The sequence below is a fragment of the Belonocnema kinseyi genome, chromosome 7 (genome assembly GCF_010883055.1).
Source record: "Belonocnema kinseyi isolate 2016_QV_RU_SX_M_011 chromosome 7, B_treatae_v1, whole genome shotgun sequence".
NCBI lineage: Eukaryota > Metazoa > Arthropoda > Insecta > Hymenoptera > Cynipidae > Belonocnema > Belonocnema kinseyi.
The window spans coordinates 10,651,922-10,678,102 of NC_046663.1; the positions used below are offsets into that span (position 1 = coordinate 10,651,922).

General features: G+C 21.3%; 1 protein-coding gene across 2 annotated transcripts in view; it reads right to left on the reverse strand.

Annotated features, from left to right (window-relative positions):
- LOC117176115 (codanin-1) overlaps nucleotides 1-26,181 on the reverse strand; it is an 88,393-nt gene that overhangs the window by 38,133 nt on the left and 24,079 nt on the right. For both annotated transcript variants that reach the window (XM_033366173.1, XM_033366172.1), the window contains 3 exons: nucleotides 23,341-23,623; nucleotides 13,352-13,628; nucleotides 5,022-5,182 (listed from right to left, as the gene is read on the reverse strand). In XM_033366173.1, coding sequence (XP_033222064.1) covers nucleotides 5,022-5,182; nucleotides 13,352-13,628; nucleotides 23,341-23,623 — 721 coding nt within the window. The remainder of the gene's footprint in view (nucleotides 1-5,021; nucleotides 5,183-13,351; nucleotides 13,629-23,340; nucleotides 23,624-26,181) is intronic.

Here is a 26,181-nt window from a genome sequence, read left to right on the forward strand (position 1 = left end):
AATTAAAATTCGAAAATTTTTTCTAAAGCCTCCAGGGGACTTCGTTTTCGCACGAAAAAATTTTATGTGCCCTTATTGCATCCGGACCCACAATTAACGTTGGTATACTAAATTTAATTTAATTCAAACCGTATCAAAATCCTAACTTCTTAGATAAAAATATTTTATTTTCAACAAGATATATGAATTTTTAACCGAATAGTTCAATTTTCAATCAATAAATTTAATTTTCGAATAAATAGTTGAACTTTTCTACTAGAAAATATAAGCTTTCAACCAAAAATGGAAATAGAGAAATTTGAAAGGAGATCGAACAATGTTTAACAGGAATAGATAGATTTTCAACTAAAAGAATAAATTATGAAACAAGAAGATTAATTTTCCTTGAAAAAATCAAGTTTTTTCGAGAAAACACTTGAATTATCAATTTAAATTTTTTTTTTTGCGAAACATCTGAATTTTGTAATAAAAAATAATTATTAAGAAAAAATGGAATATTTAAACTTTCTTATAAAAAAATTAATTTTCCACCAAAAAAAAAACAAAGTGATTTTCAACCAAAGTGAAGAATTTTCAACTAAAAAGATTACTTTTAAACAAGAAGATATTTTTTTCTATCAAAAGAGACTATTTGTCGACAAAGTACTTGAGTTTTCACTGAAATAAATGAATTTTAAACTAAAAAAGATCAATATTTAATAAAAAGTAGAATAAGAAAATTTTCAGTTAAAAAAAATTAATTTCCAAAGAAAATAATGAAACTTTAAATGAAATCGTTAAATTTTTAAGGAAATATTCGAATTTTCAATTAAAGAAGCCAAATTTTCAACCAAGACTTAAATATTTAGCTAAAAAAATTAATTTTCAACTAAAAATATAATAGTTAAATTTTCAGTTTAAAAAATTAATTTCCAAGCAAACAGATGAATTTTCAACTAAAATGATTAATCTTGAACTGAAATAGTTTTATTTTAAAAAAAATTAATTTTCAACTGAAATTATGAATCTTCAACTGTAATAGTTAGATTTTCAACCCAAAGACGAAATTTGAAGCTAAAAAAGACAATTTTAGAACATGAGTTGAATTTGCAACTACAAAAGATTTTTCAATGAAGAGAGAGAGGAAAAATATGCAAAAAAATGTTGCATTTTCAAGCAAAAAGATTTATTTTCAACCAAGAAGATTAATTTTCCTCAAAAAACCAAGATTAATAATTAACCTTCAACTGAAATAGTTGAATTTCTAAAGAAATATTTGAATTTTCTACTAAAAATATTAATATTTATTAAAAAATCGAATAAGAAAATGTTCAGTTAAAAAAAAATTAATTTTCGACCAAACTGATGAATTTTCAACAAAAATAATGAATCTTTAAATGAAGTAGTTCAATTTTTAAAGAAATATTTGAATTTTCAACTGAAGAAGCCTGAAGAAAACTGAAGACAATTTTTCAATCAAAAATATAATAGTTCAATTTTTAGTTTAAAAAATTAACTTTCAACCAAACCTGAAGAATTTTCAACTAAAACGATTAATCTTTAACGGAAATAGTTTTATTTAACAAAACGAATAAATTTTCAAATAAAATTATGAATCTTAACTGTAACAGTTACATTTTCAACCCAAAGACGAAATCTAAAACTAAAAAAGACAAATTTACAAAAAAAGTTGAATTTGCAACTAAAAAAGATTTTTCAAAGATAAATTTTAAACCAAGAAGATTAATTTTCCTACAAACAGCAAAATTTTTCGTCAAAAGGCTTGAATTTTCAATTAAAACACACCCATTTTTTACAAAAAAGACTATTTTTCAACAAAATAATTGAATTTTTAATTAAAAAGATAAGTTTTCAATCAAAAAAACAATACTTTAATTTTCAGTTAAAAAAATTAATTTTCATCCAAACTGATGAATTTTCAACTTAAATTATTCATCTTCAACTGAAAAATTATTCAATTTTATATTGCAGTTAAAAAAAATTCAGCACGCTCTCAAAAAGTTTCCTGATTTTAAAAAAAATTCTTCAACATTTCCAGATTTTTCCAAGTATATAAAAATTCCCTGAAAATTCCAGGTTTTTTCCAGATATAATTTTTCATAGTACACGGGATAATTATAAATTATGTTGTTTTTTTTTAGTTTCTAGCGATATATTAATAGCTAATATATTAAAAACATCAAAACATATTTAATTTTTAGTAACATCGATGAATTTTTAACGAAATAGTTCAATTTTCGACCAAAAATACAAAAGACATGAATTCTCAACCAAATAGTTGAATTTTCAACTACAAAATATCAATTTTTAACCAAATAGTTGAATTTCAAACAAAAAATAGAATAATACAATTTTCAGATGAAAAAATTAATTTCCCACCGAAAAAAAAACAAGAAATTTCGAACCAAACTTTCTACCAAATAGTACCATTTTTAACCGAAAATATCATTTTTTAACTAAAACGATGAATTTTTAACCAGAATAATTGAATTTTCAACCAAATGGATGAATATTCAACCAAAAAAATTAAGTTCAATAAAAAACAAAACGAATTTTCAACATAAAAAGATAATTCTGTCACTAAAAATTGATTGAAATTTTAAGTTTGAAAAAAAAATATCACAAAAAAAAAACTAAATTTCAAAAAAATAGTTACTTTTTGAAACAAAGTGATCAATTTTTAACTAAATTGATAAAATACTTAAATTTTTAGATTTAAAAGGGAAAAAATCAATTAAAAAAAACTAAATTAAAAAAAAATTTCTACATTTTCAAATAAAGTGATAAATTTTCAATTGGGATAGTTGAATTAGAAAACAAAAAGATAAACTTTTAACCCAAATGATGATTTTTAAACTAGAATGATTAAATTTTCAATTTAAAAAAAAAATTTTAACCAAGAAAATTAATTTGTGCCAAAAAAATGAATTTTCAACAAAAATACACGAACTTTGTACTAAAAACGATAGATTTTCAATCTAAGAGATAAACTTTTCACTAAAATAATTATTTTTCTACTGAAACACTTGTGTTTTCAACCAGAAAAATAAATTTTATACTACAATGTTGAATCTTTTGACAAGAATAATTGAATTTTCAACCAAAGATTAATTAGTAGAAAAATGACAAATTTTCAACCAAATAATTAATTTATACCAAAAAAGGCGAATTTTCAACTAAAAAAATATCATGTTCAACCACAAATTAAATAGTTAAAATTTAGTTAACAAAATGCAACCAAAGAGAAAAATTTTCAACTAAAGTGATGAATATTTAACTGTAATTTTTTAATTTTCAAACAAAACTTCATTTTCACTAAAAAATTACGATTTTTCACCAAAATAGATGAATTTTCAGTGAAATATTTCATTTTTAACTAAACAATAAAAAAGATTTCGACAAAATATTTCACTTTTGAACTAAAAAAGATTAGTTTTTAACCAAAAATGTTGTTTTTTTCAACGAAGAAAATTAATTTCTTTCAAAAAGATGAAATTTCAGCCAAAATACACGAACTTTGTACTAAAAACGATAAATTTTCAACCAAAGAAATAAACTTTTCACTAAAATTATTATTTTTCTACTGAAATATTTGTGTTTTCAACCAGAAAGATGAATTTTACACTAGAATATTGAATATTTTAACTAGAATAATTGAGTTTTTAAGCAGAGGATTAATTTGTACAAAAATGGTAAATTTTCAACCAAAAAATTAATTTCTACTAAAAAGGCGATTTTTCACAAAAATACAAGAATTTCCATGGAAATAGTTCAATTTTAACTGAATAATACAAATTTTCGATAAAATATTTTACTTTTGAACTAAAAAATATTAATTTTTAACGAAAAATGGAAGATAATTTTCAGTATAAAAAATTAATTTTCAACTAAAATTAAGAATCTTCAACTGGAATAGTTGAAATTAAAACTAAAAAGATTTGGTTTTATATTAAAAAAATGAATATTTAAATTTTCAACCAAAAATTTCATTTAAACTAATTTTTCAACCTAAAAGTTGAATTTTGAAATAAAAAATATCAGTTTTCAATCACAAATGGAACAGTTGAAAAAATAAATTTCTAACCAAAATAAAAACAAACTTTCAACGAAAGTGATGAATTTTAAACCAAAAAGATTAATGTTTAACAAAATAGTTTCAATTTAAGCTAAACAGTTGTATTTTCTACCAAATAGATGAATTTTTAACTAAAATTATTATTTTTGAACAAGAAGATTAATTTTCAAACAAAAACATTAATTTTCTGCCAAAAACAGATTTTTTTAATAAAATACAGGAAGTTTCAACGAAATCGTTGATTTTTTAACTAAAAAAGGAAACTTTTCAACTAAACTGAGGAATTTGACAACCAAAATAATAAATCATCTACTGGAATAGTTGAATTTTAAACCAAAAAGATTAATGTCAAAAAAAAAATAGTCAACCAAAAATTGAACAGTTTGATTATCAGTCAAAAAATGAATGTTCAACCAAAAAGTGTTTTAATTTAATCGTGCAAAATTATATAAAAAGCACACCTTTTTGCAATTAGCATTAGGTTTTCTATAATTTTTCAAAAATTTAATTTAAAAAGTGTATAATTTAATATATAAAACAATTTCAAGTAATGAAAAGTCAGATTTTCACTGAAAATAATTGCAAGATTTTCATGATAGAAAAATCAAACAAAATTTTATTTATAAATTTAATTTTATATGAACAAAATTATCTCAATCAAGTGTGAGATTTTTTTTCTCTTTCGCGACACTGTTGAATGTTAAATTTTCTTTTTTTTTTAAAAACAAATTGTTGTCAAATTGCTTTTTTCTTTTGGTTCTAGTTTTTCTAAGTTCACGAGTTTCTTATAATTCTTTAAAAATTAATCGCAGCCTCGAAAAAAGCGGGGTAAGAAAATAGAAAATTCGCAAATATTATAGGAGATTTTGAGAAAAATTGAGGAAAAAGCAGGGAAAATATATCGTGATGCCTGAAAAATTAAAAAATAAAATAAAATACGACTTACTCTCTTTCGTAGAGCAACTTGAGCATTTATCACCTCTTCCAAAGCACTCGTTGTTGACCGATATGGCAGGGATACCAGAAAACCCGTAAACTTAGCGAGGATTCGCAGACTCGATAAACAAGTAATAAAATTCTGTTTTGTTCGTTCATCAACCATTGTCTCTGGAAAATAAAATTATATTTATCCTATTCAGGATTGCAGAATTGAATTTTAAACCATTTTTGTTAACAATATTATAAATTCTTTTTAATTTTTTGAATTCATATTATTTTTATCAGTAAAAAAATCCATTTGCCGATTTAAAATTGGGAAGGACTTTTCAGTAATTAATGAATTATAACAAATTTCACATTAATGTTATAATAAATTTTTTTTAGATTCTGGAATTGTAATCATATTGCTTGTATTAAAAAAATCAATTTGTATCAATTTGTAAATTTATAATTCGCCGTAAAATAATAAAATAATTATTAAGAATTTGAAATAGACGCGACTAATAAAATTTAAATAATTTTTTTTAATTCTATGACAAAATGCAAAATTATGTAAAATTGTTTTCAAATGAAAATTAACACATTTTTTCATATTTAAAAAAACAGTGTAATTATTAATCAAATACTAGAATTTTCCCAAAGATAAATTTTCAACCAAATTGTGGAATTTTCGAATAAGAAAGGTTTAATTTTAACAAGAAAAATAAAATTTTCAACAAAAAACATTTTTATTTTAAATAAAAAACGATTTAATTTAACAACAACAAAATTTGAACAATTTTAATCAAAACAGATTATTTTTCTGTAGAAACGTTGCATTTTTAATTAAAAAGATGAATTTTCTAACAAGTGATGAATTTTTAACCACAAAAAAACGAGTTTTAAACAAAATAATTAATTTTGAAATATTTATATTTTGAAATAATTCATTAATATTCATAAGAAAATTCTAAAAAGTCTGTTAAAAATTTAACTGTTTTGTAAAAATTTATTCTGTTTTAATTGATAATTAAACTATTTTGTAAAAGAATCGTTTTTGTTGCTCAAGTCCAATTGTTTTTCATTTCAATTACATTCTTTTTTTTTTTAATACAAACCCTATTTTTCGTTAAAAATTCATATTTTTAAGTTAAAAATTCAACTCATTTATTGAAAGTTGAACTACTTTTTTGAAAGTTAATTTTTTTTATTAAAGATTCCTATTTTTAGTTGAAAATACGTGTTTTTTATTCATTTTTTTAACTGATACATTTACTATTTTGTTGAAAATTCAACTGATTGAAAATTAACTTTGTTGTTAAAAAATCATATTTTTGGGTTGAAATTCGTATTTTCAGGTAAAAAAAAATTTGTTAGTTAAAAATTTAAATCCATGGTTGCAAATTAATCTATTTTAGTTGAGAATTCAATTATTTTGTTAAAAATTCTTTTTATTGGCTAAATCCAACTGTTTCTAATTTGAAATTAAATTATATTTCAATATCCACTACATATTACATTTTTCGTCGACAATTAAAAATTTTATGTTAAAAATTAAACTCACTGGCTGAAAATTGAAATACTTTCTCGGAAGTTATTATTTTTTTATTATTGAATGTTCATAACTTCCTTTGAAAATTCGTTTTTTTGTTGTTAAAAATTAATTTTTTTAACGGAATTTGGAACTTTTTCGTTAAAAAATCAACTGATCGGTTAAAAATTAACTTTTATGTTGAAAATTCATATTTTGAGGTAGAAAATTCAAATGTTCTGCAGCAAAATTGTATTTTCGACTCAAAATTTCAACAATTTGCTACAAAATGAAAAGGATTTTTAGACAATTCTTTTTTTGGGGACGGGGTCAATCTTTTTAACTCAAAATTTAAATATCCCATTCTTGATTTTTATTTTAAAAATGTAACTCATTAGTTAAAAGTTAAACTACTTTTTTGAAAGCTAATTTTTCTGATTGAAGATTTATAGTTTTAATTTTAAAAATCAAACAATTTTTGATTTTAAAAAAATGATTGATTGAAAATAAACATTTTTGTTGAAAATTCGTATTCTCGGGTTGAAAATTCAACTGCTTTGGAGAAAATTTGTCTTATTCGCTTAAAAATTCAATAATTTCATCGAAAATTGAACTATTTGGTACAAAATAAAACTGATTTTTATAAAATTCTTTTTTTTAGGATGGGGGTTAATCTTTTTAACTAAAAATGTAAATATTCCATTCTTGATTGAAACTTGATATTTGTAATTGAAAATTGATCCCTTTTAGATAAAAATTTAACTATTCCATAGAAAATTGTTGTATTTTAATGAAAATTTGTGTTTCTAGTAACAACAATTTTCTTGATTAAAAATTCATGTTTTTTTTTTAGTTTAAAATTAATGTTTTGTAACTGAAAATTGAACTACTTCGTCAAAAATTTGTTAAAGTTAAATTATTTTTTTCAATATCATCTACATATCACATTTTTCGTTGAAAATTCATGTTTTAAGTTAAAACTTAAACACTGTTAAAATGTAATTTTTGTATTGAATATTCATCATTTTAGTTGTAAATTAATTTTTTTTAATTAATATTTTTAAATGACATAACTGTTTTGTTGAAAATTTAATTTCAACTTGAAATTTCAACAATTTGGTATAGAATTGAACCATTCATTTGAAAATTTATGTATTTTGTTCAACATTTTTTTTTGTAGAAAATTAATCTCTCGAAATTTGAACAATTTGGTACAAAATTAAACTGATTTTTAGAAAATTAGGTAGAAAATTGTTGTATTTTATTGAAATTTTGTCTAAAATCAATTTTTTTTAACTGAGAATTAAACTACATCGTTCAAAATGAACTCTTTTTTTTTGTTGAAAATTTATAATCTCGGTTAGAAATTCAACATTTTATAGAAAATTTGTATTTTCGACTCGAAATTCCAACAACTTGGTTGAAAAATGAACTATTTGGTTAACAATTTATATATTTTGTTCAAAATTCGTCTTTTTTGGTAGAAAAATAATTTTTTAGTTATAAATTCAACTGCTTGGTTAAAAAATTAATCTGCTTTATTAGAGAATTCAAATATTTTAAAAAAAAATTGCTTTTTTTTGCTTAAACTGAACTGTTTTTCTAATCGAAATTACATTCTATTTTTTTAATATCAAACCTACATATTGCATTTTTCGTTGAAAATTCATCTTCCAAAGTTGAAAATTGAACTTCTTGGTTGAAATTTAACAACTTTATTGAAAGTCAATTTGTTTATTAAAAATCCTTATTTTAGTTAAACATTCGTCTTTTTTGGTTAAAAGTTTTTTTATTTTACTGATAATTTTAATATTTTGTTGAAAATCCAACTGATTGATTAAAAATTAACTTTTTTTAAATTCATATTATTGGGTTGAAAATTCAACTGTTTTGCAGAAAATTCGTATTTTTTATTTGAATTTTTTCAACAATTTGGTAGAAAATTTAACTCTTTGTTGCAAATTAAAGTATTTTGTTGATTATTCGCCTTTTTTCGGTAGAAAAACTATTTTTTAGTTAAAAATTCAATCGCCTGATTGACGATCTAGTTTAGTTAAGAATTTAATTATTTTATTAAAAATTCGTTTTTGTTGACTAAATTCAACTGCTTTTATTTGAAGTTAAATTATTTTTTTTAATATCATCTACATATCACATTTTTTCTTTGAAAATTCATGACTTAAGTTAAAAATTAAACACTGTTAAAATGTAATTTTTTTACTGAATATTCATAATTTTTTTTTTAAATTCATTTTTTTAACTGACATAACAATATTGTTGAAAATTCCATTTCTACTTGAAATTTCAACAATTTGGCATAAAATTGAAATATTCGTTTAAAAATTGATGTATTTTGTTCAAAACTCGTATTTTTGGTAGAAACATCAATTCTTGTTTAAAAATTAAACTGCTTGGTTGAAAATTAATCTGCTTTAGTTGAGAATTCAAAAATTTTATTAAAAATTCGTATTGGTCGAATAAATCCAACTAATTTTAATTTTTTTAAATAAACTTTTTTGTTAAAAATTCATATTCTCGGGTTGAAAATTGATCTCTTCTAGATGAAAATTTAACTATTTAGTTGGAAATTCTTTTATTTTATTGAAAATTCGTCTTTCTGGTTAAAAAAAAAATTCTTCATTGAAAATATGCATTTTTTTCGTTTCAAATTAATATTTTGTAACTAAAAATTGAACTACTTCGTTAAAAATAAACGGTTTTTTTTTTAATTCATATTCTCGATTGAAAATTCCACTGCTTTGTAGAAAATTGGTTGATTAAATCCAACTTTTTTAATTTTAAAGTAAATTCTTTTTTCTTTTGAGATATTAACTATTATATTTTTCTTTCAACATTCATCTTTTTATTTTAAAAATGTAACTCATTGGTTGAAAGTTAAACTACTTTTTTAAAGAAAATTTTTCTGGTTGAAAATTTATAATTTTAATTTTTAAAAAACCATTTTTGATTAAAACTCAACTGATTGATTGAAAATAAAAATTTTTGTTGAAAATTCGTATTCTCGGGTTGAAAATTCAACTGCTTTGTAGAAAATTTGTCTTATTGGCTTGAAAATTCCACAGCTTCATAGAAAATTTAAGTACTTGGTACAAAATTAACCGGATTTTTAGAAAAATTTTTTTTTTTGTGGGGGGGGGGTCAATCTATTTGACTAAAAATGTAAATATTCTATTCTTGATTGAAACTTGCTATTTGTAATTAAAAATGTATCTTTTCTAGATGAAAATTGAACCATTTGGTAGAAAATTGTTGTATTTTATTGAAAATTTGTCCTTCAGGTAACAAAAACTTTTCTTGATTGAAAATTCATCTTTAACTGTGTTTTAGAAATTTTGTATTTTCGACTATAAATTTCAACAATTTGGTAGAAAACTGAACTATTCAGTGGAAAATGCATGTATTTTGTTAAAAATTCGTCTTTTTGGTAGAAAAATAATTTTTGAGTTAGAATTTCATCTGCTTGCTTGAAAATTAATCTGATTTAGTTGAGAATTCAACTATTTTGTTAAAAATTCGTATTTGTTGATTAAACCTGTTTTTCATTTTTAATTAAATTCTTTTTTCAGGGTGGCCGTTTTAATCGACGAAATAAATTCCCGATCATTTCCCGGTTTGCAAACATTTTTCACGGTCCATGAAATTAAAAAAATGGAACACTAAAGCTAAAAAAATTCTCACTTGACTAAAAAACTAAAACTAAAACTGACTAAAAACTGAGCTGCGAATGAAAGCACTCAAAGTGGAACTGTTAAATTTTGAACTTTTAAAATTGACATTTAAAAGTTTTTAATTAAGAATTTTTGTATTCAAATGCTCAATAATTTACGTATATAAAATTGAAGGTACTAATATTTTTCATTATAAACAAATAGAAATCCACGTTACCACTTTCGATGCTCTATCTAACTTAAAAAATCAATCGATGAACTTTAAAATTTTCAAAATTATATGATTTTAAAGAATTTTAAGCTTGAAAAATCAAATATTGAAAAATTGAAAAAATTTTAATGAACACTTCTTAAATTAGAAATTCAATTTTTTTAAATAGTTTAAACATCCGTGGAAAGCATTAAAATTCTATTTCAAAATCTTGAGAAATCTAGAAGTGGTTTTAAATTTGAGTAATTTTAAAAGACATGTAGAAGTTTTGAAAAGGTTCAAGTTTAATGTAAAACTTGAAATGATAGCCTAATAAAAAACAAACTGCAGATTTTCACAGATTTTAAACAAAAAAATTAGATTCTTTTCAAGAATTGTGAAAGCCTTCAAAAGAATAAAAACATTTTCTAAAGATTCCTAGGAAAATTAAAAATAAATTTTCATTTTGAAAAATTATTTTAAGAGAATATTTAACAACTTTCTCAAAGATTGAAACAAAATTTTCAAAAAAGATTCTAGAAGATTTGAAGAAAACTTTCTAAAATTTGCATGATAATTTAAAATCTTTTTAAAACTCCTAAATATCTCTTCAAATTACTCAATTTTTTTATACAAATGTTCATTTGTAAATTTTACATCAAAATTTAAAAATTTCACTTACAAATTAAGCATTTTTCAAATACAACAATTAAAATTGTAACCTTAAAAGTTTAAAGGATCTTCAAAAATTTAACGATTTCAGTTTTTCTATGTCGAACAATTTAGTTCAAGATTCTTTACTTTTAAATATTTGGTTTCAAGTTACTTTTCTTTAAAAAAAATTCAAATATTGCTACATATTCAATAATTCATATTTTTTTCATTAAAAATTTCAAATTGAATTGATTAAAAATTGAATATTTTCGACAAAAATATTATTTTAAATTTAATAAAATCCTTCAATTAAGAATATATTATTATGAACTTCATTTTAAGTTGAATATAGTTTAAAAACTTTCAGTGATACGTTCATATTTGTTTAATAACTAAGACTTTTAAATTGAAACTGTTTAAGTTTTAACGTTAAAATCTGAAAATTCTTAAATTTTGAACTGGATTAAAAACGTTTTGTCAAATCGTTTTTGTTAACTTTTTATTTCTTGAAGTGCAAAAAAATGTTTAAAAATGATCTATTTATTAAAAAAAAAATATTTTTATCCAAAATTTTCAACATCAAAGGCTTTTATTTTTTATCTGTTCAAGACTTTAAGAAAGCATTTAAAAATTCTTTAAATTAAAAATGTAAGTTTAGAAACAAAAATTTTAAATGGAAAATTTTTAAAGTAAAAAATTTTGAATTACGCATTGTAAGATAAATAATAGCACCATTGAAAAACATAACAATTCCACTAATTATTTAAAAACAGTTGAAATCGAACGTGGACAGATTTTTTTCTAAAAATTTCTCAAATTCTCAGTAAAAAAATTCACTGTCAATTCCTCTTTTTTCCTGATCTCAAAAAAATCCGCAATTTCCGGGATTTCCCGGATTTCCGGTGCAGCGACCATCCTGCTTTTTCTTTTGAAATATTTAAAGTTATATTTTTTGTTCAAAATTCACCCATTTATTTTAAAAATTTAACTCATTGCTTGAAAGTTAAACTGCTTTTTTGAAAACTAATTTTTTTGGTTGAAGATTCATATTTTTAGTAGAAAATTAATTTTTTGGTTAAAAATTAAACTAATTGATTGAAAATAAACTTTTTAATTGAAAATTCATATGGTCGGAAAGAAAATTCAACTTTTTTTCAGAAAATATGTCCTAAGGCTGAAAAATTCAAAAATGTGGTAGAAAATTTAACTATTTGGTAGAAAAATTAACTGTTTTGTAGAAAATTCGTTTTTTTATTTGTTGATAATCATTCTTTTTAATTAAAAATTGGTCTCTTCTAGATGAAAATTCAACTATTCGTTTGAAAACTCATGTACTTAGAACAAAATTATTTTTTTTTGTAGAAAAATTATTTTTTGGGTAAAAATTCAAATCCTTGGTTGAAAATTAATCTGCTTTAGTTGACAATTCAAATATTTTATTAAAATTTAGTATTGGTTGATTAAATCCAACGGTTTTTGTTTTTAAATTAAATTCTTTTTTCCTTTAAAATACCAACTATTACATTTTTCTTTCAAAAATAACCTTTTTCCATTGAAAATTTAACTCATTGGTTTAAAGTTGAACTAGTTTCTTGAAAGCTAATTTTTTTGGTTGAAGATTCATATTTTTAGTAGAAAATGAATTTTTTGGTTAAAAATTAAACTAATTGATTGGAAATAAACTTTTTTGTTGAAAATTCATATTGTCGGATAAAAAATTCAACTTTTTTGCAGAAAATTTGTCTTATTAGTTCACAAATTCCAAAATTAGGTAAATAATTTAACTATTTGGTAAAAAATTAAACTGTTTTGTAGAGAATTTGTTTTTTCTTCGTTGGGAATCAATCTTTTTAATTGAAAATTTATCTCTTCTAAATAAATTTTAACTACTTGGTTGAAAATTCGCCTTTTTGATAGAAAATATTGTTATTTATTAAAAAATTCTTTTTTTATTTTAAAATGTTTTCGCTAAATATTCAACTCCTTGGCTCAAAGTTAAATTACTTTCTTGAAAGCTAATTTTTTTGTTGATCATCTATAATTTTAGTTGAAAATTCGTTATTTCTTAGTGAAACATTATTTTTCTAAACTGAAAATTGAACAATTTTCTTAAAAGTGAACTTTTTTGTTGAAAATTCATATTCACTGTTAAAAATTAAACTGTTTTGTAGAAAACTCGTCTTTTTGGAAAAGAAATGGGCCCAAAAATCTTTAATTTTCTGAAATGTTTAATTTACGCTACACCCTAATGACCATAAGTCAGAGAAATTTAATTATATTAGTTTAAAAATTACCTGAATCTTCAATATCACTTCCCGTAAATTGAGCTTCATTTAAATCCATGATTTCATGAATAAGGCAGTCTTCCAAGTGTGCATAAAACATGGGATTAAAAGCAAAAAGAATAAAATTTTTGTAAAATTCCTGCACTCCGGAAAAAGTTGGTTCAGGAACGGGTCCCTTCGATGACAATGGAGTCACTAATCTTTCCTTGAGTTGTGTCAATTTTTCTGGATTAAAACCTTTCAGAGATTTGAGAATGTTCAAACTTTCGTCGTCAAAAAAATCTTCCTGTTAAAAAATTCCTCAAAATTAGAATATAATTCCGAGAAATCACATTAAAATTAATAATTAATAAAAAAGGGTGGCCGCAAAACTACATTTTTTAAATTTCCTTAATTACTTTTTCCTTTCCTAATCCAAAAAGTAAGTACTTTCTTCTTTCTTTCATAAGATTAAAAAAAAAACTGGAGTTAAATTCAAAAGAATTTAAATTAAGAAATAATTCCAAAAATTTTATAGATTTCAGTAAAATTTGAGTGAATTTAAGGTAAATGAAAAGAATTAGATGAAATTCTTTTAAAATAAAATCCCGTCACATACTATGAAATCTGATATTTTCTAAAATATGAAAATATTTATGCAAATACTTTCGAGAGTTTTTAAAAATACACAAAATTCAATTAAATACTTTAAAATTCCTTCAAATTATTCAAATTTATTATAAAGTTCTTAGAATTTTTGAAAATATATTTGAAAATTTCTTGAAACTTTTTAAATCTCTTGAAAATTGTTTGGAATTTTTTTTAAATACTATAAAATTATTAAAATTATTAAAAATTTCTTCAAATTACTAAAATCTTACAAAATTTTCTATTATTTCAAATCCCTTGAAACTTTTTTGAAATCTTGCAAATTCTTTGGAATTTAGAAAAAATTGTTTAAACTGTTTGTTAAATCCTATGGAATTCCTTTAAATTATTGTAAATCTATTTTTAAAATGTCGAAATCTTTGAAAATACCCTGGAATGTTGCATACACTTTACACTATTTTGGATTCCATTGGAACTTTTTAAACATTTTGAATCCTTTGACACTTTTTTAAAACCTTTAAATTCTTTGTAATTTAAAAAAATACCACAAATTTTATCTGGTCTTATAGAATTCCTTCAAATTATTAAAATATTATTACTTATTAATAAGAATATCCTAAATATTAAAATAATAAATATTAAAATATCCTAAAATCTTTAAAATCCCTTCAAAATATCTTGAAAGATTCCAAGTACATTTTTTAATAAAATTAATTAATTAGTCAAATATCCTAAATATTGAAATATCCTTATATCTTAAAAATCCTTTGAATTCACTAAAAATTACAGGGTGGCCGTTTTAATCGAAGAAAAAAATTCCCGGCCATTTCCCGGTTTGCAAACATTTTCACGACCAATGAAATTTAAAAAATAAAACTATATTCTAAATATTCTTCCATATAAATTAATAAACAACGAATTAAAACATTCAAAGTGGAACCCTTAAATTCCAAACTTTTAAAATTGAACAATGTTAAATGAAATGCAAATAACTTGCAAAATTTAGAACTTTTATCAATTATAGAGTTCAAAGATTTAGATTAAGTTCCAAAAATATAAATCCACGTTAACATTTTCAATAGTCTCAATTAAAGAACCAAGCAATGAACTTTAAAATTTTTCAAAATTATATTATTTTAAATAATTTTAAGCTAAACACATTAAAAATTGAAAAATAATTTTTTTCAACCTAACATTTCTGTGATTAGAAGTTGAATTATTTTTGTTTTAAATAGTCTAGGCATCCTTTAAAAGCTTAAAAATTTGATTTCAAAATCTTGAAAAATCTAGAAGTGGTTTTAAATTTTTCCAAATTCAAAATAATTTCAGAATTTTTTTCGGTACTTTTAAATAAATTTCAAAATGAATAGATTTTTTCTATAACTTTCAGAAAATCCTGCAAATTAGAAAAATAATAAATTTGAATTTATGAATATCAATAGAAATTTATTATTTGTAAAAATATTAGAGTAATTTTAAGAGATATTTAGAAGTTTTAAACAGATTCTAATTAAATTTAGAACTTGAAATAACTGCAAATACGTACAGCCGAATTTAAAATAAAATGTAGACTTTTGCAGATTTCGAACAAAAAATTAAAAAAATTTTTTAAGAATTGTGAGACTTAAAAATAATAAAAAAATTTTCTTAAGATTCTTAGGAAAACTGAAAATGATTTTTCACTTTGAAAAATTATGCAAGATTTTAAGGATTTTTTTTAATTTGCAGGATTTTCAAAAATTTTATGAAAATTTTGATTAATTTTAAAATATATTTAAAAGTTCTGAATAAAATGTTCACACATTTCGTTTAAATTATAATAATTTCAAGTTTTTAATTAATTTTGATTCTTTTCAAATTGTTATGTTTTAAATATTTGGTTTCAATTTACTCGTCTTAAATGAACAGTAAAATATTGCTAAATATGAAATACTTATACTTTTTTCTAGGTTAAGAAATTTCAAATAAAATGGGATAAAAATTAAATAATTTAGACTCACAATATTTTTAATTTAATAAAAACGCACGTTTACATTTTTAATGGCTAAAAAAATTAATAGAGATAATATATTAACAAATTTATTTATTAAATATAGTATAAAAAATAATATAAAGAAGACCTTAAGCTCTGAATTTAAAAAATATTATTGATAAATCATGAAAATTCTTATTTAAAAGTAAAATTATCAGAATAAAAATATATTAATTTCAATTATTATTAAGACTTTCGGATTGAAATAGTTACAATCTGGAAATTCTTAAATTTTGAACGGATCTAGAATTTATTTATATTTATATTTATATTCACAGTTGATAAAATTATCAACTTCAAATGGTTTTAATTTTTAATTGTTTAAATCTTCAAAACTGCACTTTAATTATTTAAAAAACTGTTAAAATCTTCGATTTTAAAAACGGGACGACTGAAAATTCCCGACACAGAAAAATTCCCGAATTATAAAATTCTCGAATAATAAAATTTCAAAATTATAAAATTCCCGAAATGGAATATTCCCGAATAATAAGATTTACGACAGTTTATAATATTACCTAATTGGAAAATTCCCGAATAATAAAATTCCCGACAGAAAATTGCCGATTTATAAAATATCCGAATTGTAAAATTCCCGAATTTTAACAATTACAATTTTTTATAATTAAATAAAATATTTCTAGGTAACGTATGTTTTTTTAAAGTTTACAGTATTCGAAAAAATACAAAAAGCGTTCGCAAAAATAAAATTTATATGTATAAATTTATATTTTGAGTCGGTTTGAAAAACGTTACAAGGTACGTAGAAAATTTAACGAGAATTTTGTTCCAAGCGCACGTTTTCAAAAATAAGGAAGGCGATACAAAAATTTAATTCTACATTGAAAGAAAAAATAATTACTCACATTTTGACGCTTTTTTTTGAAAATGTGCATAGAATTTAACAAAAATAAAAAAAGCGTTAGCAAAAATTGAATATATATATATTTATTAATTTAAATTTCTATTTTTGCTAACGCCTTTTGTATTTGTATTTTTGTAACATGCGTTACTTAGAAATATTTTATTTAAAATTATTGCTATTTTAAATTCAAGAAATACGCTTCGAAATTTTAAATGTTAAAAATAATTTTTGAAACTAATGTCTTATTGTTGTATTTGTAATCAATAAAATATATTTATAAAAAATTCTAATTGTTAAAATTCGGGAATTTTCCAATTCGGATATTTTATAAATCGGCAATTTTATGCCGCAAATATTATTATTTGGGAATTTTCCAATTCGGTAATATTATAAACTGTCAAGAATTTTATTATTCGAGATTTTTGCAATTCTGGAATTTTATAATACGGAAATTTTACTATCTTTATAATTCTTTAAAATCCCTTTAAAATATTGAAATCTATTAAAAATTCCTTAAAATCTTTTTAAATTCCCTAAAATATTAAAAATATTTTTGAATCTTTTGATATCCCTTAGAACTTTTTAAATCTCTTGAAATACTTTTGCATTTTTAAAACTAACCTAAATTCTTTGGAATCTCTTGGAATTTCTTCAAATTATAAAAATCTATTTAAAATGTCTTGGAATCTTTTAAAATACCCGAAAATATTTAAAATCCTTTAAAATCGTTTTTAAAATTCCTTAAAACTCTTCAAAAAAATTCTTTGGAATTTTTAAAAATACCCTAAATTTTATGGTTTATTTAAAATACTCTCAAATTTTCATTATCCATTCGATTATTTTGAAATGCCTTGAAACTTTTTAAAACTCTTGAAAATTCTTTAGAATTTTTTTAAATACTTTCAAATCTTTTATATTCCCTAAAAGAGTTCAAAAGAAATTTTCTGCGAAATCCTGCAATTTTTATGAATACATTCTTTAAATCCATTAAAATAACATAGAATGCTAATATATTCTATGAAATTTGATATTTCCTGAAATCCAGGAAAATTTAATAAATTACCTTAAAAGCTTTTTGAATCCCTTAAAATCATTAAAATCTTATCTTCCACGTCTTCCGAAATATTTCTAAATTTCTTTCTACAATATTTCAAATCATTTAAAATCTGTTGAAATCCCTTGAAATTTAAAAATTCTTTTTAGAATTCCTTGAAAGTATTAAAAATTACGTAAAATATGTCAAATCCATAGAAATACCATCAGATTATTCAAAATATTATTAAAAATAATATGCAATTTTTTAAATATTAATTGAAAATTCTTTGAAAACTTTTAAAATATCTCTCGAAGTACACGAAAATCTTTCAAATCCTTTGGAATCGCTTCAAATCATAGAAATCATTTTAAAATTTCTTGAAATTTTTTTCAATACCCTAAATTATTTCAAATCTTGTGAAATATCTTAAAACCAAAAAAAAACAACGTTTTAACAGGCTATCCAGCAATTCTTAGGAATAAAATGCAAGGTCTTTTCCAGGGTTTTCAAGTCAAGAAATCAAGTTTTTCCAGGTCTCCTTTTTTTAGAACAAATAATCAAATAACCGTTTGTTATACATTTAAGAGATAAAATTTTTCAATTTTTATATTAGCCAACATTTCATAAGGAAAACAGAATCATAAATAAACAAATTCTTAATTTTTTTCGAACGTAAGTCAAACGCAAATCGAAATTTTTTCGAATTCGTTCAAATCTTTTGAAGTATTTAGAATCTTTGTGACATCTTGAAATTTCTGTGAAATTTTGATGAATTTTTTAAAAATCTTTTGAAGAGTTTGTAAAATATTTGAATTATTTGAAATCTTTATGAAACTTTTGAAACCTTTCTTTAACCTTTGTTTGTGAAAGCTCTTGTTTCCGTTTGAAATCATCAAAATCTATTGAAATCTTTTCAAATTTATGGAAATCTTTCGAAATTGTTTACACCCTTCGAAATCTCTTGAACTCTTTAATATCTTTTGAAAATTTTGAATTCTTGAAATCTTTTGAAATCCTTATAAATTCTTTAAAATACTTGTGAAATCTTTCCTACGTATTTTGTATTTATTTGAAATCACTTGAATTTTTGAAACTTTTGCGAAATATTTTGAAATTTTCTAAAAAAATGTCAACTCGTTTAAAATCTTGGAAATGTTACGTACTCTGGCGTAGTGTATATTTTAAAAAAAATTTTAAATCCTTGAAATCTTTTCAAATGTTTTTAAATCTTTTAAATATGGTGTACTTTTTGCCCTTTTTAAAACATTTGTGAAACCTTTGGATATAATCTAAAAAAAAAATTGAAATCCTAGAAAATCTTAAAATGTTCAGAAATATGATTAACTATAACTTTTAAAAAAATTTTTAAATACTTGAAATCTTCTGCAAATTTTAAAATATTTGTGAAATCTTTGAAATCTTCCTAAACAAATTTGAATTGTCTAAAACCTTTAAAATGTTTTAAAATCTTTGAAATTTGGTGTACTGTAATCTTTTGTGAAATCTTTGAATTAGAAATATTTATTAAATTGATATGAAATCTTTCAAATATTTGTGAAATATAATTTATTTACTTGAAATCATTCAAATATTCGATATTTTAGCGAAATATTTTAAAATTTTGGTAAAATCTTTGAAATCTTTGTAAAATGTTTTGAAAACTTTGTGAAATGTTTATTCAATCTTTCTTTTTGAAATCTTCTGTGTTTGTTTGAAAAGAATGAAATCCTTTGAAATCTCAAATTTATTGATTGATTATTGGACAAGAATTTCCAAAGAAAGCAGAACCATAAATGAACTAATATTTAATTTTTTGCGTATCTAAGTCCTCTTTGTGGAATCTTTGAGAATATTTTTAAATCTTTCTAAGGTTTCTGAAATCCTTGAAAATATTTAAATATTTGTGAAAACTTTAAGATGGTTGTGAATTCGTCAACATAGTTTGAAGTATTTAAAATCCTTGGGAAATTTTGAAATTTCGGTGAAATCTTTGGAAATATTTTTAATTTTTGTAAAATCTTTGAATTATTTTATAAAAATATTTGTGAAATCTTTTGTATTAATTTGAAGTCATTAAAATATTTTAAATCTTTGAAGATCTTTAAAAATTTTGGTAAAATCTTTGAAATCCTTGAAATCTTTATAAAATGTTTTGAAATATTTATGAAATCTTTGAAATCCTTAAAATCTTTCTTTAATCTTTGTTTCTAAAATTATTTGTCGCTGTTTGAAATCATTAAAATATTTGAAATCTTTTTAAAATTCAGTAAAATCTTTGAAATCCTTCAAATCTTTGTAAAATCTTTTGAAATATTTATGAAAGTTTGAAATCCTTGAAATCTTTCTTTAATCTTTGTTTCTAAAATTTTTTGTCGCTGTTTGAAATCATTAAAATATTTGAAATCTTTTAAAATTTCAGTAAAATCTTTGAAATCCTTTATAAAAATATTAAAAATATTTGTGAAATCTTTTGTATTAATTTGAAACCATTAAAATATTTCAAATCTTTTAAAATCTTAAAAAAAAATTTGTAAAATGTTTGAAATCCTTTATAAAAATATTTTTAATATTTGTGAAATCTTTTGTATTAATTAGAAGTCATTAAAATATTTAAAGTCTTTGAAAATCTTTAAAAATTTTGGTAAAATCCTTGAAATATTTATAAAATGTTTTGAAATATTTATGAAATCTTCGAAATCCTTGCAATCTTTCTTTAATCTTTGTTTCTGAATTTTTTGTCGCTGTTTGAAATCATTAAAATATTTTAAATCTTTTAAAATTTCAGTAAAATCTTTGAAATCCTTTATAAAAATATTAAAAATATTTGTGAAATCTTTTGTATTAATTTGAAACCATTAAAATATTTCAAATCTTTTAAAATCTTAAAAAAAAATTGTAAAATGTTTGAAATCCTTTATAAAAATATTTTTAATATTTGTGAAATCTTTTGTATTAATTAGAAGTCATTAAAATATTTAAAGTCTTTGAAAATCTTTTAAAATTTTGGTAAAATCCTTGAAATCTTTATAAAATGTTTTGAAATATTTATGAAATCTTCGAAATCCTTGCAATCTTTCTTTAATCTTTGTTTCTAAATTTTTTGTCGCTGTTTGAAATCATTAAAATATTTTAAATCTTTTAAAATTTCAGTAAAATCTTTGAAATCCTTTATAAAAATATTAAAAATATTTGTGAAATCTTTTGTATTAATTTGAAACCATTAAAATATTTCAAATCTTTTAAAATCTTAAAAAAAATTTGAAAAATGTTTGAAATCCTTTATAAAAATATTTTTAATATTTGTGAAATCTTTTGTATTAATTAGAAGTCATTAAAATATTTAAAGTCTTTGAAGATCTTTAAAAATTTTGGTAAAATCTTTGAAATCCTTGAAATCTTTATAAAATGTTTTGAAATATTTATGAAATCTTCGAAATCCTTGCAATCTTTCTTTAATCTTTGTTTCTAAATTTTTTGTCGCTGTTTGAAATCATTAAAATATTTGAAATCTTTTAAAATTTCAGTAAAATCTTTGAAATCCTTTATAAAAATATTTAAAATATTTCAAATCTTTTAAAATCTTAAAAAAAATTTGTAAAATGTTTGAAATCCTTTATAAAAATATTTTTAATATTTGTGAAATCTTTTGTATTAATTAGAAGTCATTAAAATATTTAAAGTCTTTGAAGATCTTTAAAAATTTTGGTAAAATCTTTGAAATCCTTGAAATCTTTATAAAATGTTTTGAAATATTTATGAAATCTTCGAAATCCTTGCAATCTTTCTTTAATCTTTGTTTCTAAATTTTTTGTCGCTGTTTGAAATCATTAAAATATTTGAAATCTTTTAAAATTTCAGTAAAATCTTTGAAATCATTTATAAAAATATTTTAAATATTTGTGAAATCTTCTGTATTAATTTGAAACCATTAAAATATTTCAAATCTTTTAAAATCTTAAAAATATTGTAAAATGTTTCAAATCCTTCATAAAAATATTATTAATATTTTTGAAATCTTTTGTATTAATTTGAATTCATTAAAATATTTGAATTCTTTTAAAATATTTAAAAATGTTTGTAAAATCTTTAAAATTCTTGAAATCTTTGTAATATGTTTTGAAATATTTATGAATTCTTTAAAATCTTTCTTTAATCTTTGTTTCTGAATTTTTCGTGTTCATTTGAAATAATTAAAATATTTGAAATCTTTTAAAATCTTTAAAAATTTGAGAAAAATCTTTGAAATCTTTGTAAAATGTTTAAATTATTTATGAAATCTTTGAAAAATTGGTGAAATTTTTCTTCAATCTTTGTTTCTTAAATCTTTTGTGTTCGTTTGAAATCATTGAAATCCTTTGAAATCTCAAATCTATCGATCGATTATTGGACAACAATTTCAAAAGAAATCAGAACCATAAATGAACTAATTTTTTCGAATCTAAGTCCTCTTTGTGAAATCTTTGGGAATATTTTTTAATCTTTATCAGGTTTTTGAAATCCCTGAAAATATTTAAATCTTTGTGAAACCTTTGAGATGGTGGTGAATTCGTTACAATATTTTGAAGTATTTAAAATTTTTGGGAAATTTTGAAATTTCTCTGAAATCTTTGTGATATATTTGGAAATCTATTAAAATTTTTGTAAAATCTTTGAAATTCTTTATAAAAATATTTTAAATATTTGTGAAATCTTTTTTATTCTTTTCAAATGGTTTAAATCTTTTGAAATATTTTGAAATTCTTTAAAACCAGTGAAATGTTTTGGAATATTAAAAAAAAAATTTCTTGAAATGTTTTGAAATCCTTATGAATGTTTGAAGTACTTGTGAAATCTTTTTTAACTCTTTTATATTTAATGAAATCATTAAAATATTTGAAATATTTGTAAAATCTCTTGAAATTTTCTAAAAAATTGGAAACATGTTTGAAATTTTTACAATGTTTCAAAATTTGGCATACCTTTTTTGAAATCTTTGAGATCTTTCGAAATCATTATGGATCCTTAGAAATATTTGTGAAATCTTTTTTATTCGTTTAAAATCATTGAAAGAATTGCAATCTTTCGTGAAAGCATTTGAAATCTTCTAAACAAAAATTTAAATCTTCTAAAAAACTTGAAATTATGTACTGAAATTTTTGAAATTTTTTCAAATCTTTGAAATCCTTTGAAAACTTTTGGAATGGTCAAAAATATTTAAAATATGATGTAATGTACCCTTTTTGAAATCATTGAAATTCTTGAAATATTTTGAAACCCTTATGAATTCTTTGAAATATTTGTGAAATCTTTCTGAAATTTTTTGAAATCTTCTAAAACATTTTGAAATCGTTTAAAAATCATTGAAATGTTCGAAATCTTTTGAGAAATTTTTGTGAAATCCCTTAAATCTAGTGTAAACGCATTTTTTGAATGTTTCAAATCTTGCGAAATATTAAAAAATATTGTAAAATAATCTGCAAAATAAATAAATAAAATACCTGCTGTCCAGTCTGTATACAAGAAATAAGTAGTTGTGATTTAAAAAGTCTCGCAATATGAGAATGATTTGTCACATCGCTGTGCAAAGTCAGCATGGATTTAATTTTTCCACTCAACGCCAAGGAAAAGTTCCAGTTAGTTTTCGTGTGATTTTCCTCCCATATTTTCAGTATCTCGTAGAACAAATCGCGTTGTTTCCTAAAGCATTGAAATGCAATTGCAGAGGGAAATGTTTCCCTATTGTCAGTATCTATTTGAAAACAAACATTTGGATCCGCAATACTGGAAAAAACAAAAATTAATTATTTATTAACGAAATAAAAAAAAACCAAATAGTTGAATTTTCACCCTGAAAAGATTAATTTTTAAACAAACAAAAATTAAATTTAAACCAAAAAACATTTTTAACCAAACGGTTGAACCTTTAAGATAAAAAACAAAAAAAAATTTTAGAATATAGTTTAATTTTTAACTGAGAAAGATGAATTTTCAACCAAGAACTTTTTTACCAAAAACGATTAATTGTCATTAAAAACAAATTAATTTTTCTATAAAAATTATGAAATTTTCAACAAAATAATTTGATTTTTAACTGAATGGTTGAATTTTCAATCTACAAAGATGTTTTTTGAATCAAATAGTAGAAGTTTCAAATAAAAATGATAAATTTTCAACCAAAACCATTTCTACCAAATGGTTGAATTTTCAAGGAAAACAAATTTTGTTTAAAAGACAATTGAGTTTTTAATCCAGAAAGATGAATTTTCAACAAAACAGTTAAATTTGAGAAAAAAATATTATTTCTTTAAAAAATAGTTGAATTGTCAACAAAATAATTTAATTTTTAACCAAATGGCTGGATTTTCAACCTGCAAGGATGTATTTTTAACAGAATAATTTAAATTTCAACTGGAACAGATTATTTTTCAACCAAACAGTTGAATTTCCAAATGAAAATACGATTTTTTTTTTAAATTTGAGTTTTCAGCCAAAAATATTTTTCAATCAAAACAGAAAAAGAATCCAAAAATTGTTGAAATTTTCAAGTTGAAAATTCAAGAAAGTTGAATTCTGCACAAAACAATAACATTTTTAACAAAAAAGTTGGTTTTCAACCAAATATTTTAATTTTCTACCAAAATAATAGAATTTTAAACTCAAAAGGATGAATCTTCAACAAAGAAAAACGTAGAATTTTCAAACCATAGTAGCTTTTTTTAACAAAGAAGTTGTATTTTCAACCAAAATAGTAGTTAAGTTTTAAGTTAAAAATTTAAATATCCACAAAAAAACAAAATTTCAACAAATAGTAAAATTTTCTACAAAACAGATAAATTTCCTACTAAAAAAGAATTTTTAACAAATTACTTTAAATCTGAACAAAGTAGTTGCATTTTGAACTAAAAATATAATTTTACATAAAAAGACGTACTTTCAAAAAATATGTAAATTTTCAACCAAAACTGAAACAGTTAATAAAATAAATTGAAAACAAACAAAAAATTCATTTTCAACGCCATGATTAACTGTTCAACCAACAAAATTAATTTTGGACACAGTAGTTTAACTTAGACAATGTAGTTGAATTTTCATAAAATATTAACAATTTCAACCAAATAGTAGAATTTTCTACCAAAATAATAAAATTTTCAAATCAAAAAGAAAAATTTAATTTTCGACAAAAAAAAAGAATTTTTATTAAATAGTTAAATGTTCGAACACTAAAATGAATTTTTAACAATTTAGTTAAACTTTAAACCATGTAGTTGAATTTTCAGCAAAATATTTACATTTTCTACTCAAATAATAGAATTTTCAATTCAATAAGATGAAACTTCAACAACAATAAAAATTAAAATTTCCAAGCCAAAGTCAATTTTTTTATAAAAAAAAGTTATTAAGTTATTTCTTAACAAAAAAATTTAATTTTCAACTGAAAACAAGGAATTTTCAACAAACAAGATGAATCTCCAACTAATAAAATGATTTTTCAATCAAAAAATTTAATTTACAACTAAAAACGATCGATTTACAATCAGAAATAAAACTAGTTCAATGTTAAAGAAATAAAATAAAATTTGGACACATTAGTTTAACTTCTAACTAAAAAATATGACTTTTTAACAAATTATTTACATTTTCAACCAATTAGTAAAATTTTCTCCCAAAATAATAAAATTTTCAAATCAAAAACAAAAATCTTCATCAAAAAACGGTAAAAAATATCAAATTAATTTTCAAACAAAAAAAAAGATTTTTTAATAAATAGTTAAATGTTCGAACACTAAAATGAATTTTTGACAATTTAGTTAAACTTTAAACCATGTAGTTGAATTTTCAGCAAAATATTTACATTTTCTAACTAAATAATAGAATTTTCAATTCAAAAAGATGAATCTTCAACAACAATAAAAATTAAAATTTCCAAGCCAAAGTCAATTTTTTTATAAAAAAAGTTATTAAGTTATTTCTTAACAAAAAAATTTAATTTTCAACTGAAAATAAGGAATTTTCAACCAACAAGATGAATCTCCAATCAATAAAATTATTTTTCAACCAAAAAATTTAATTTACAACTAAAAACGATCGATTTTCAATCAAAAATAAAACTAGTTCAATGTTAAAAGAATAAAATAAAATTTGGACACATTAGTTTAACTTCTAACCAAAAAATATGACTTTTTAACAAAATAGTGGAATTTGCAACAAATTATTTAGATTTTCAACCAATTAGTAAAATTTTCTACCAAAATAATAAAATTTTCAAATTAAAAACAAAAATCTTCATCAAAAAACGGTAAAAAATATCAAATTAATTTTCAAACAAAAAAAAGATTTTT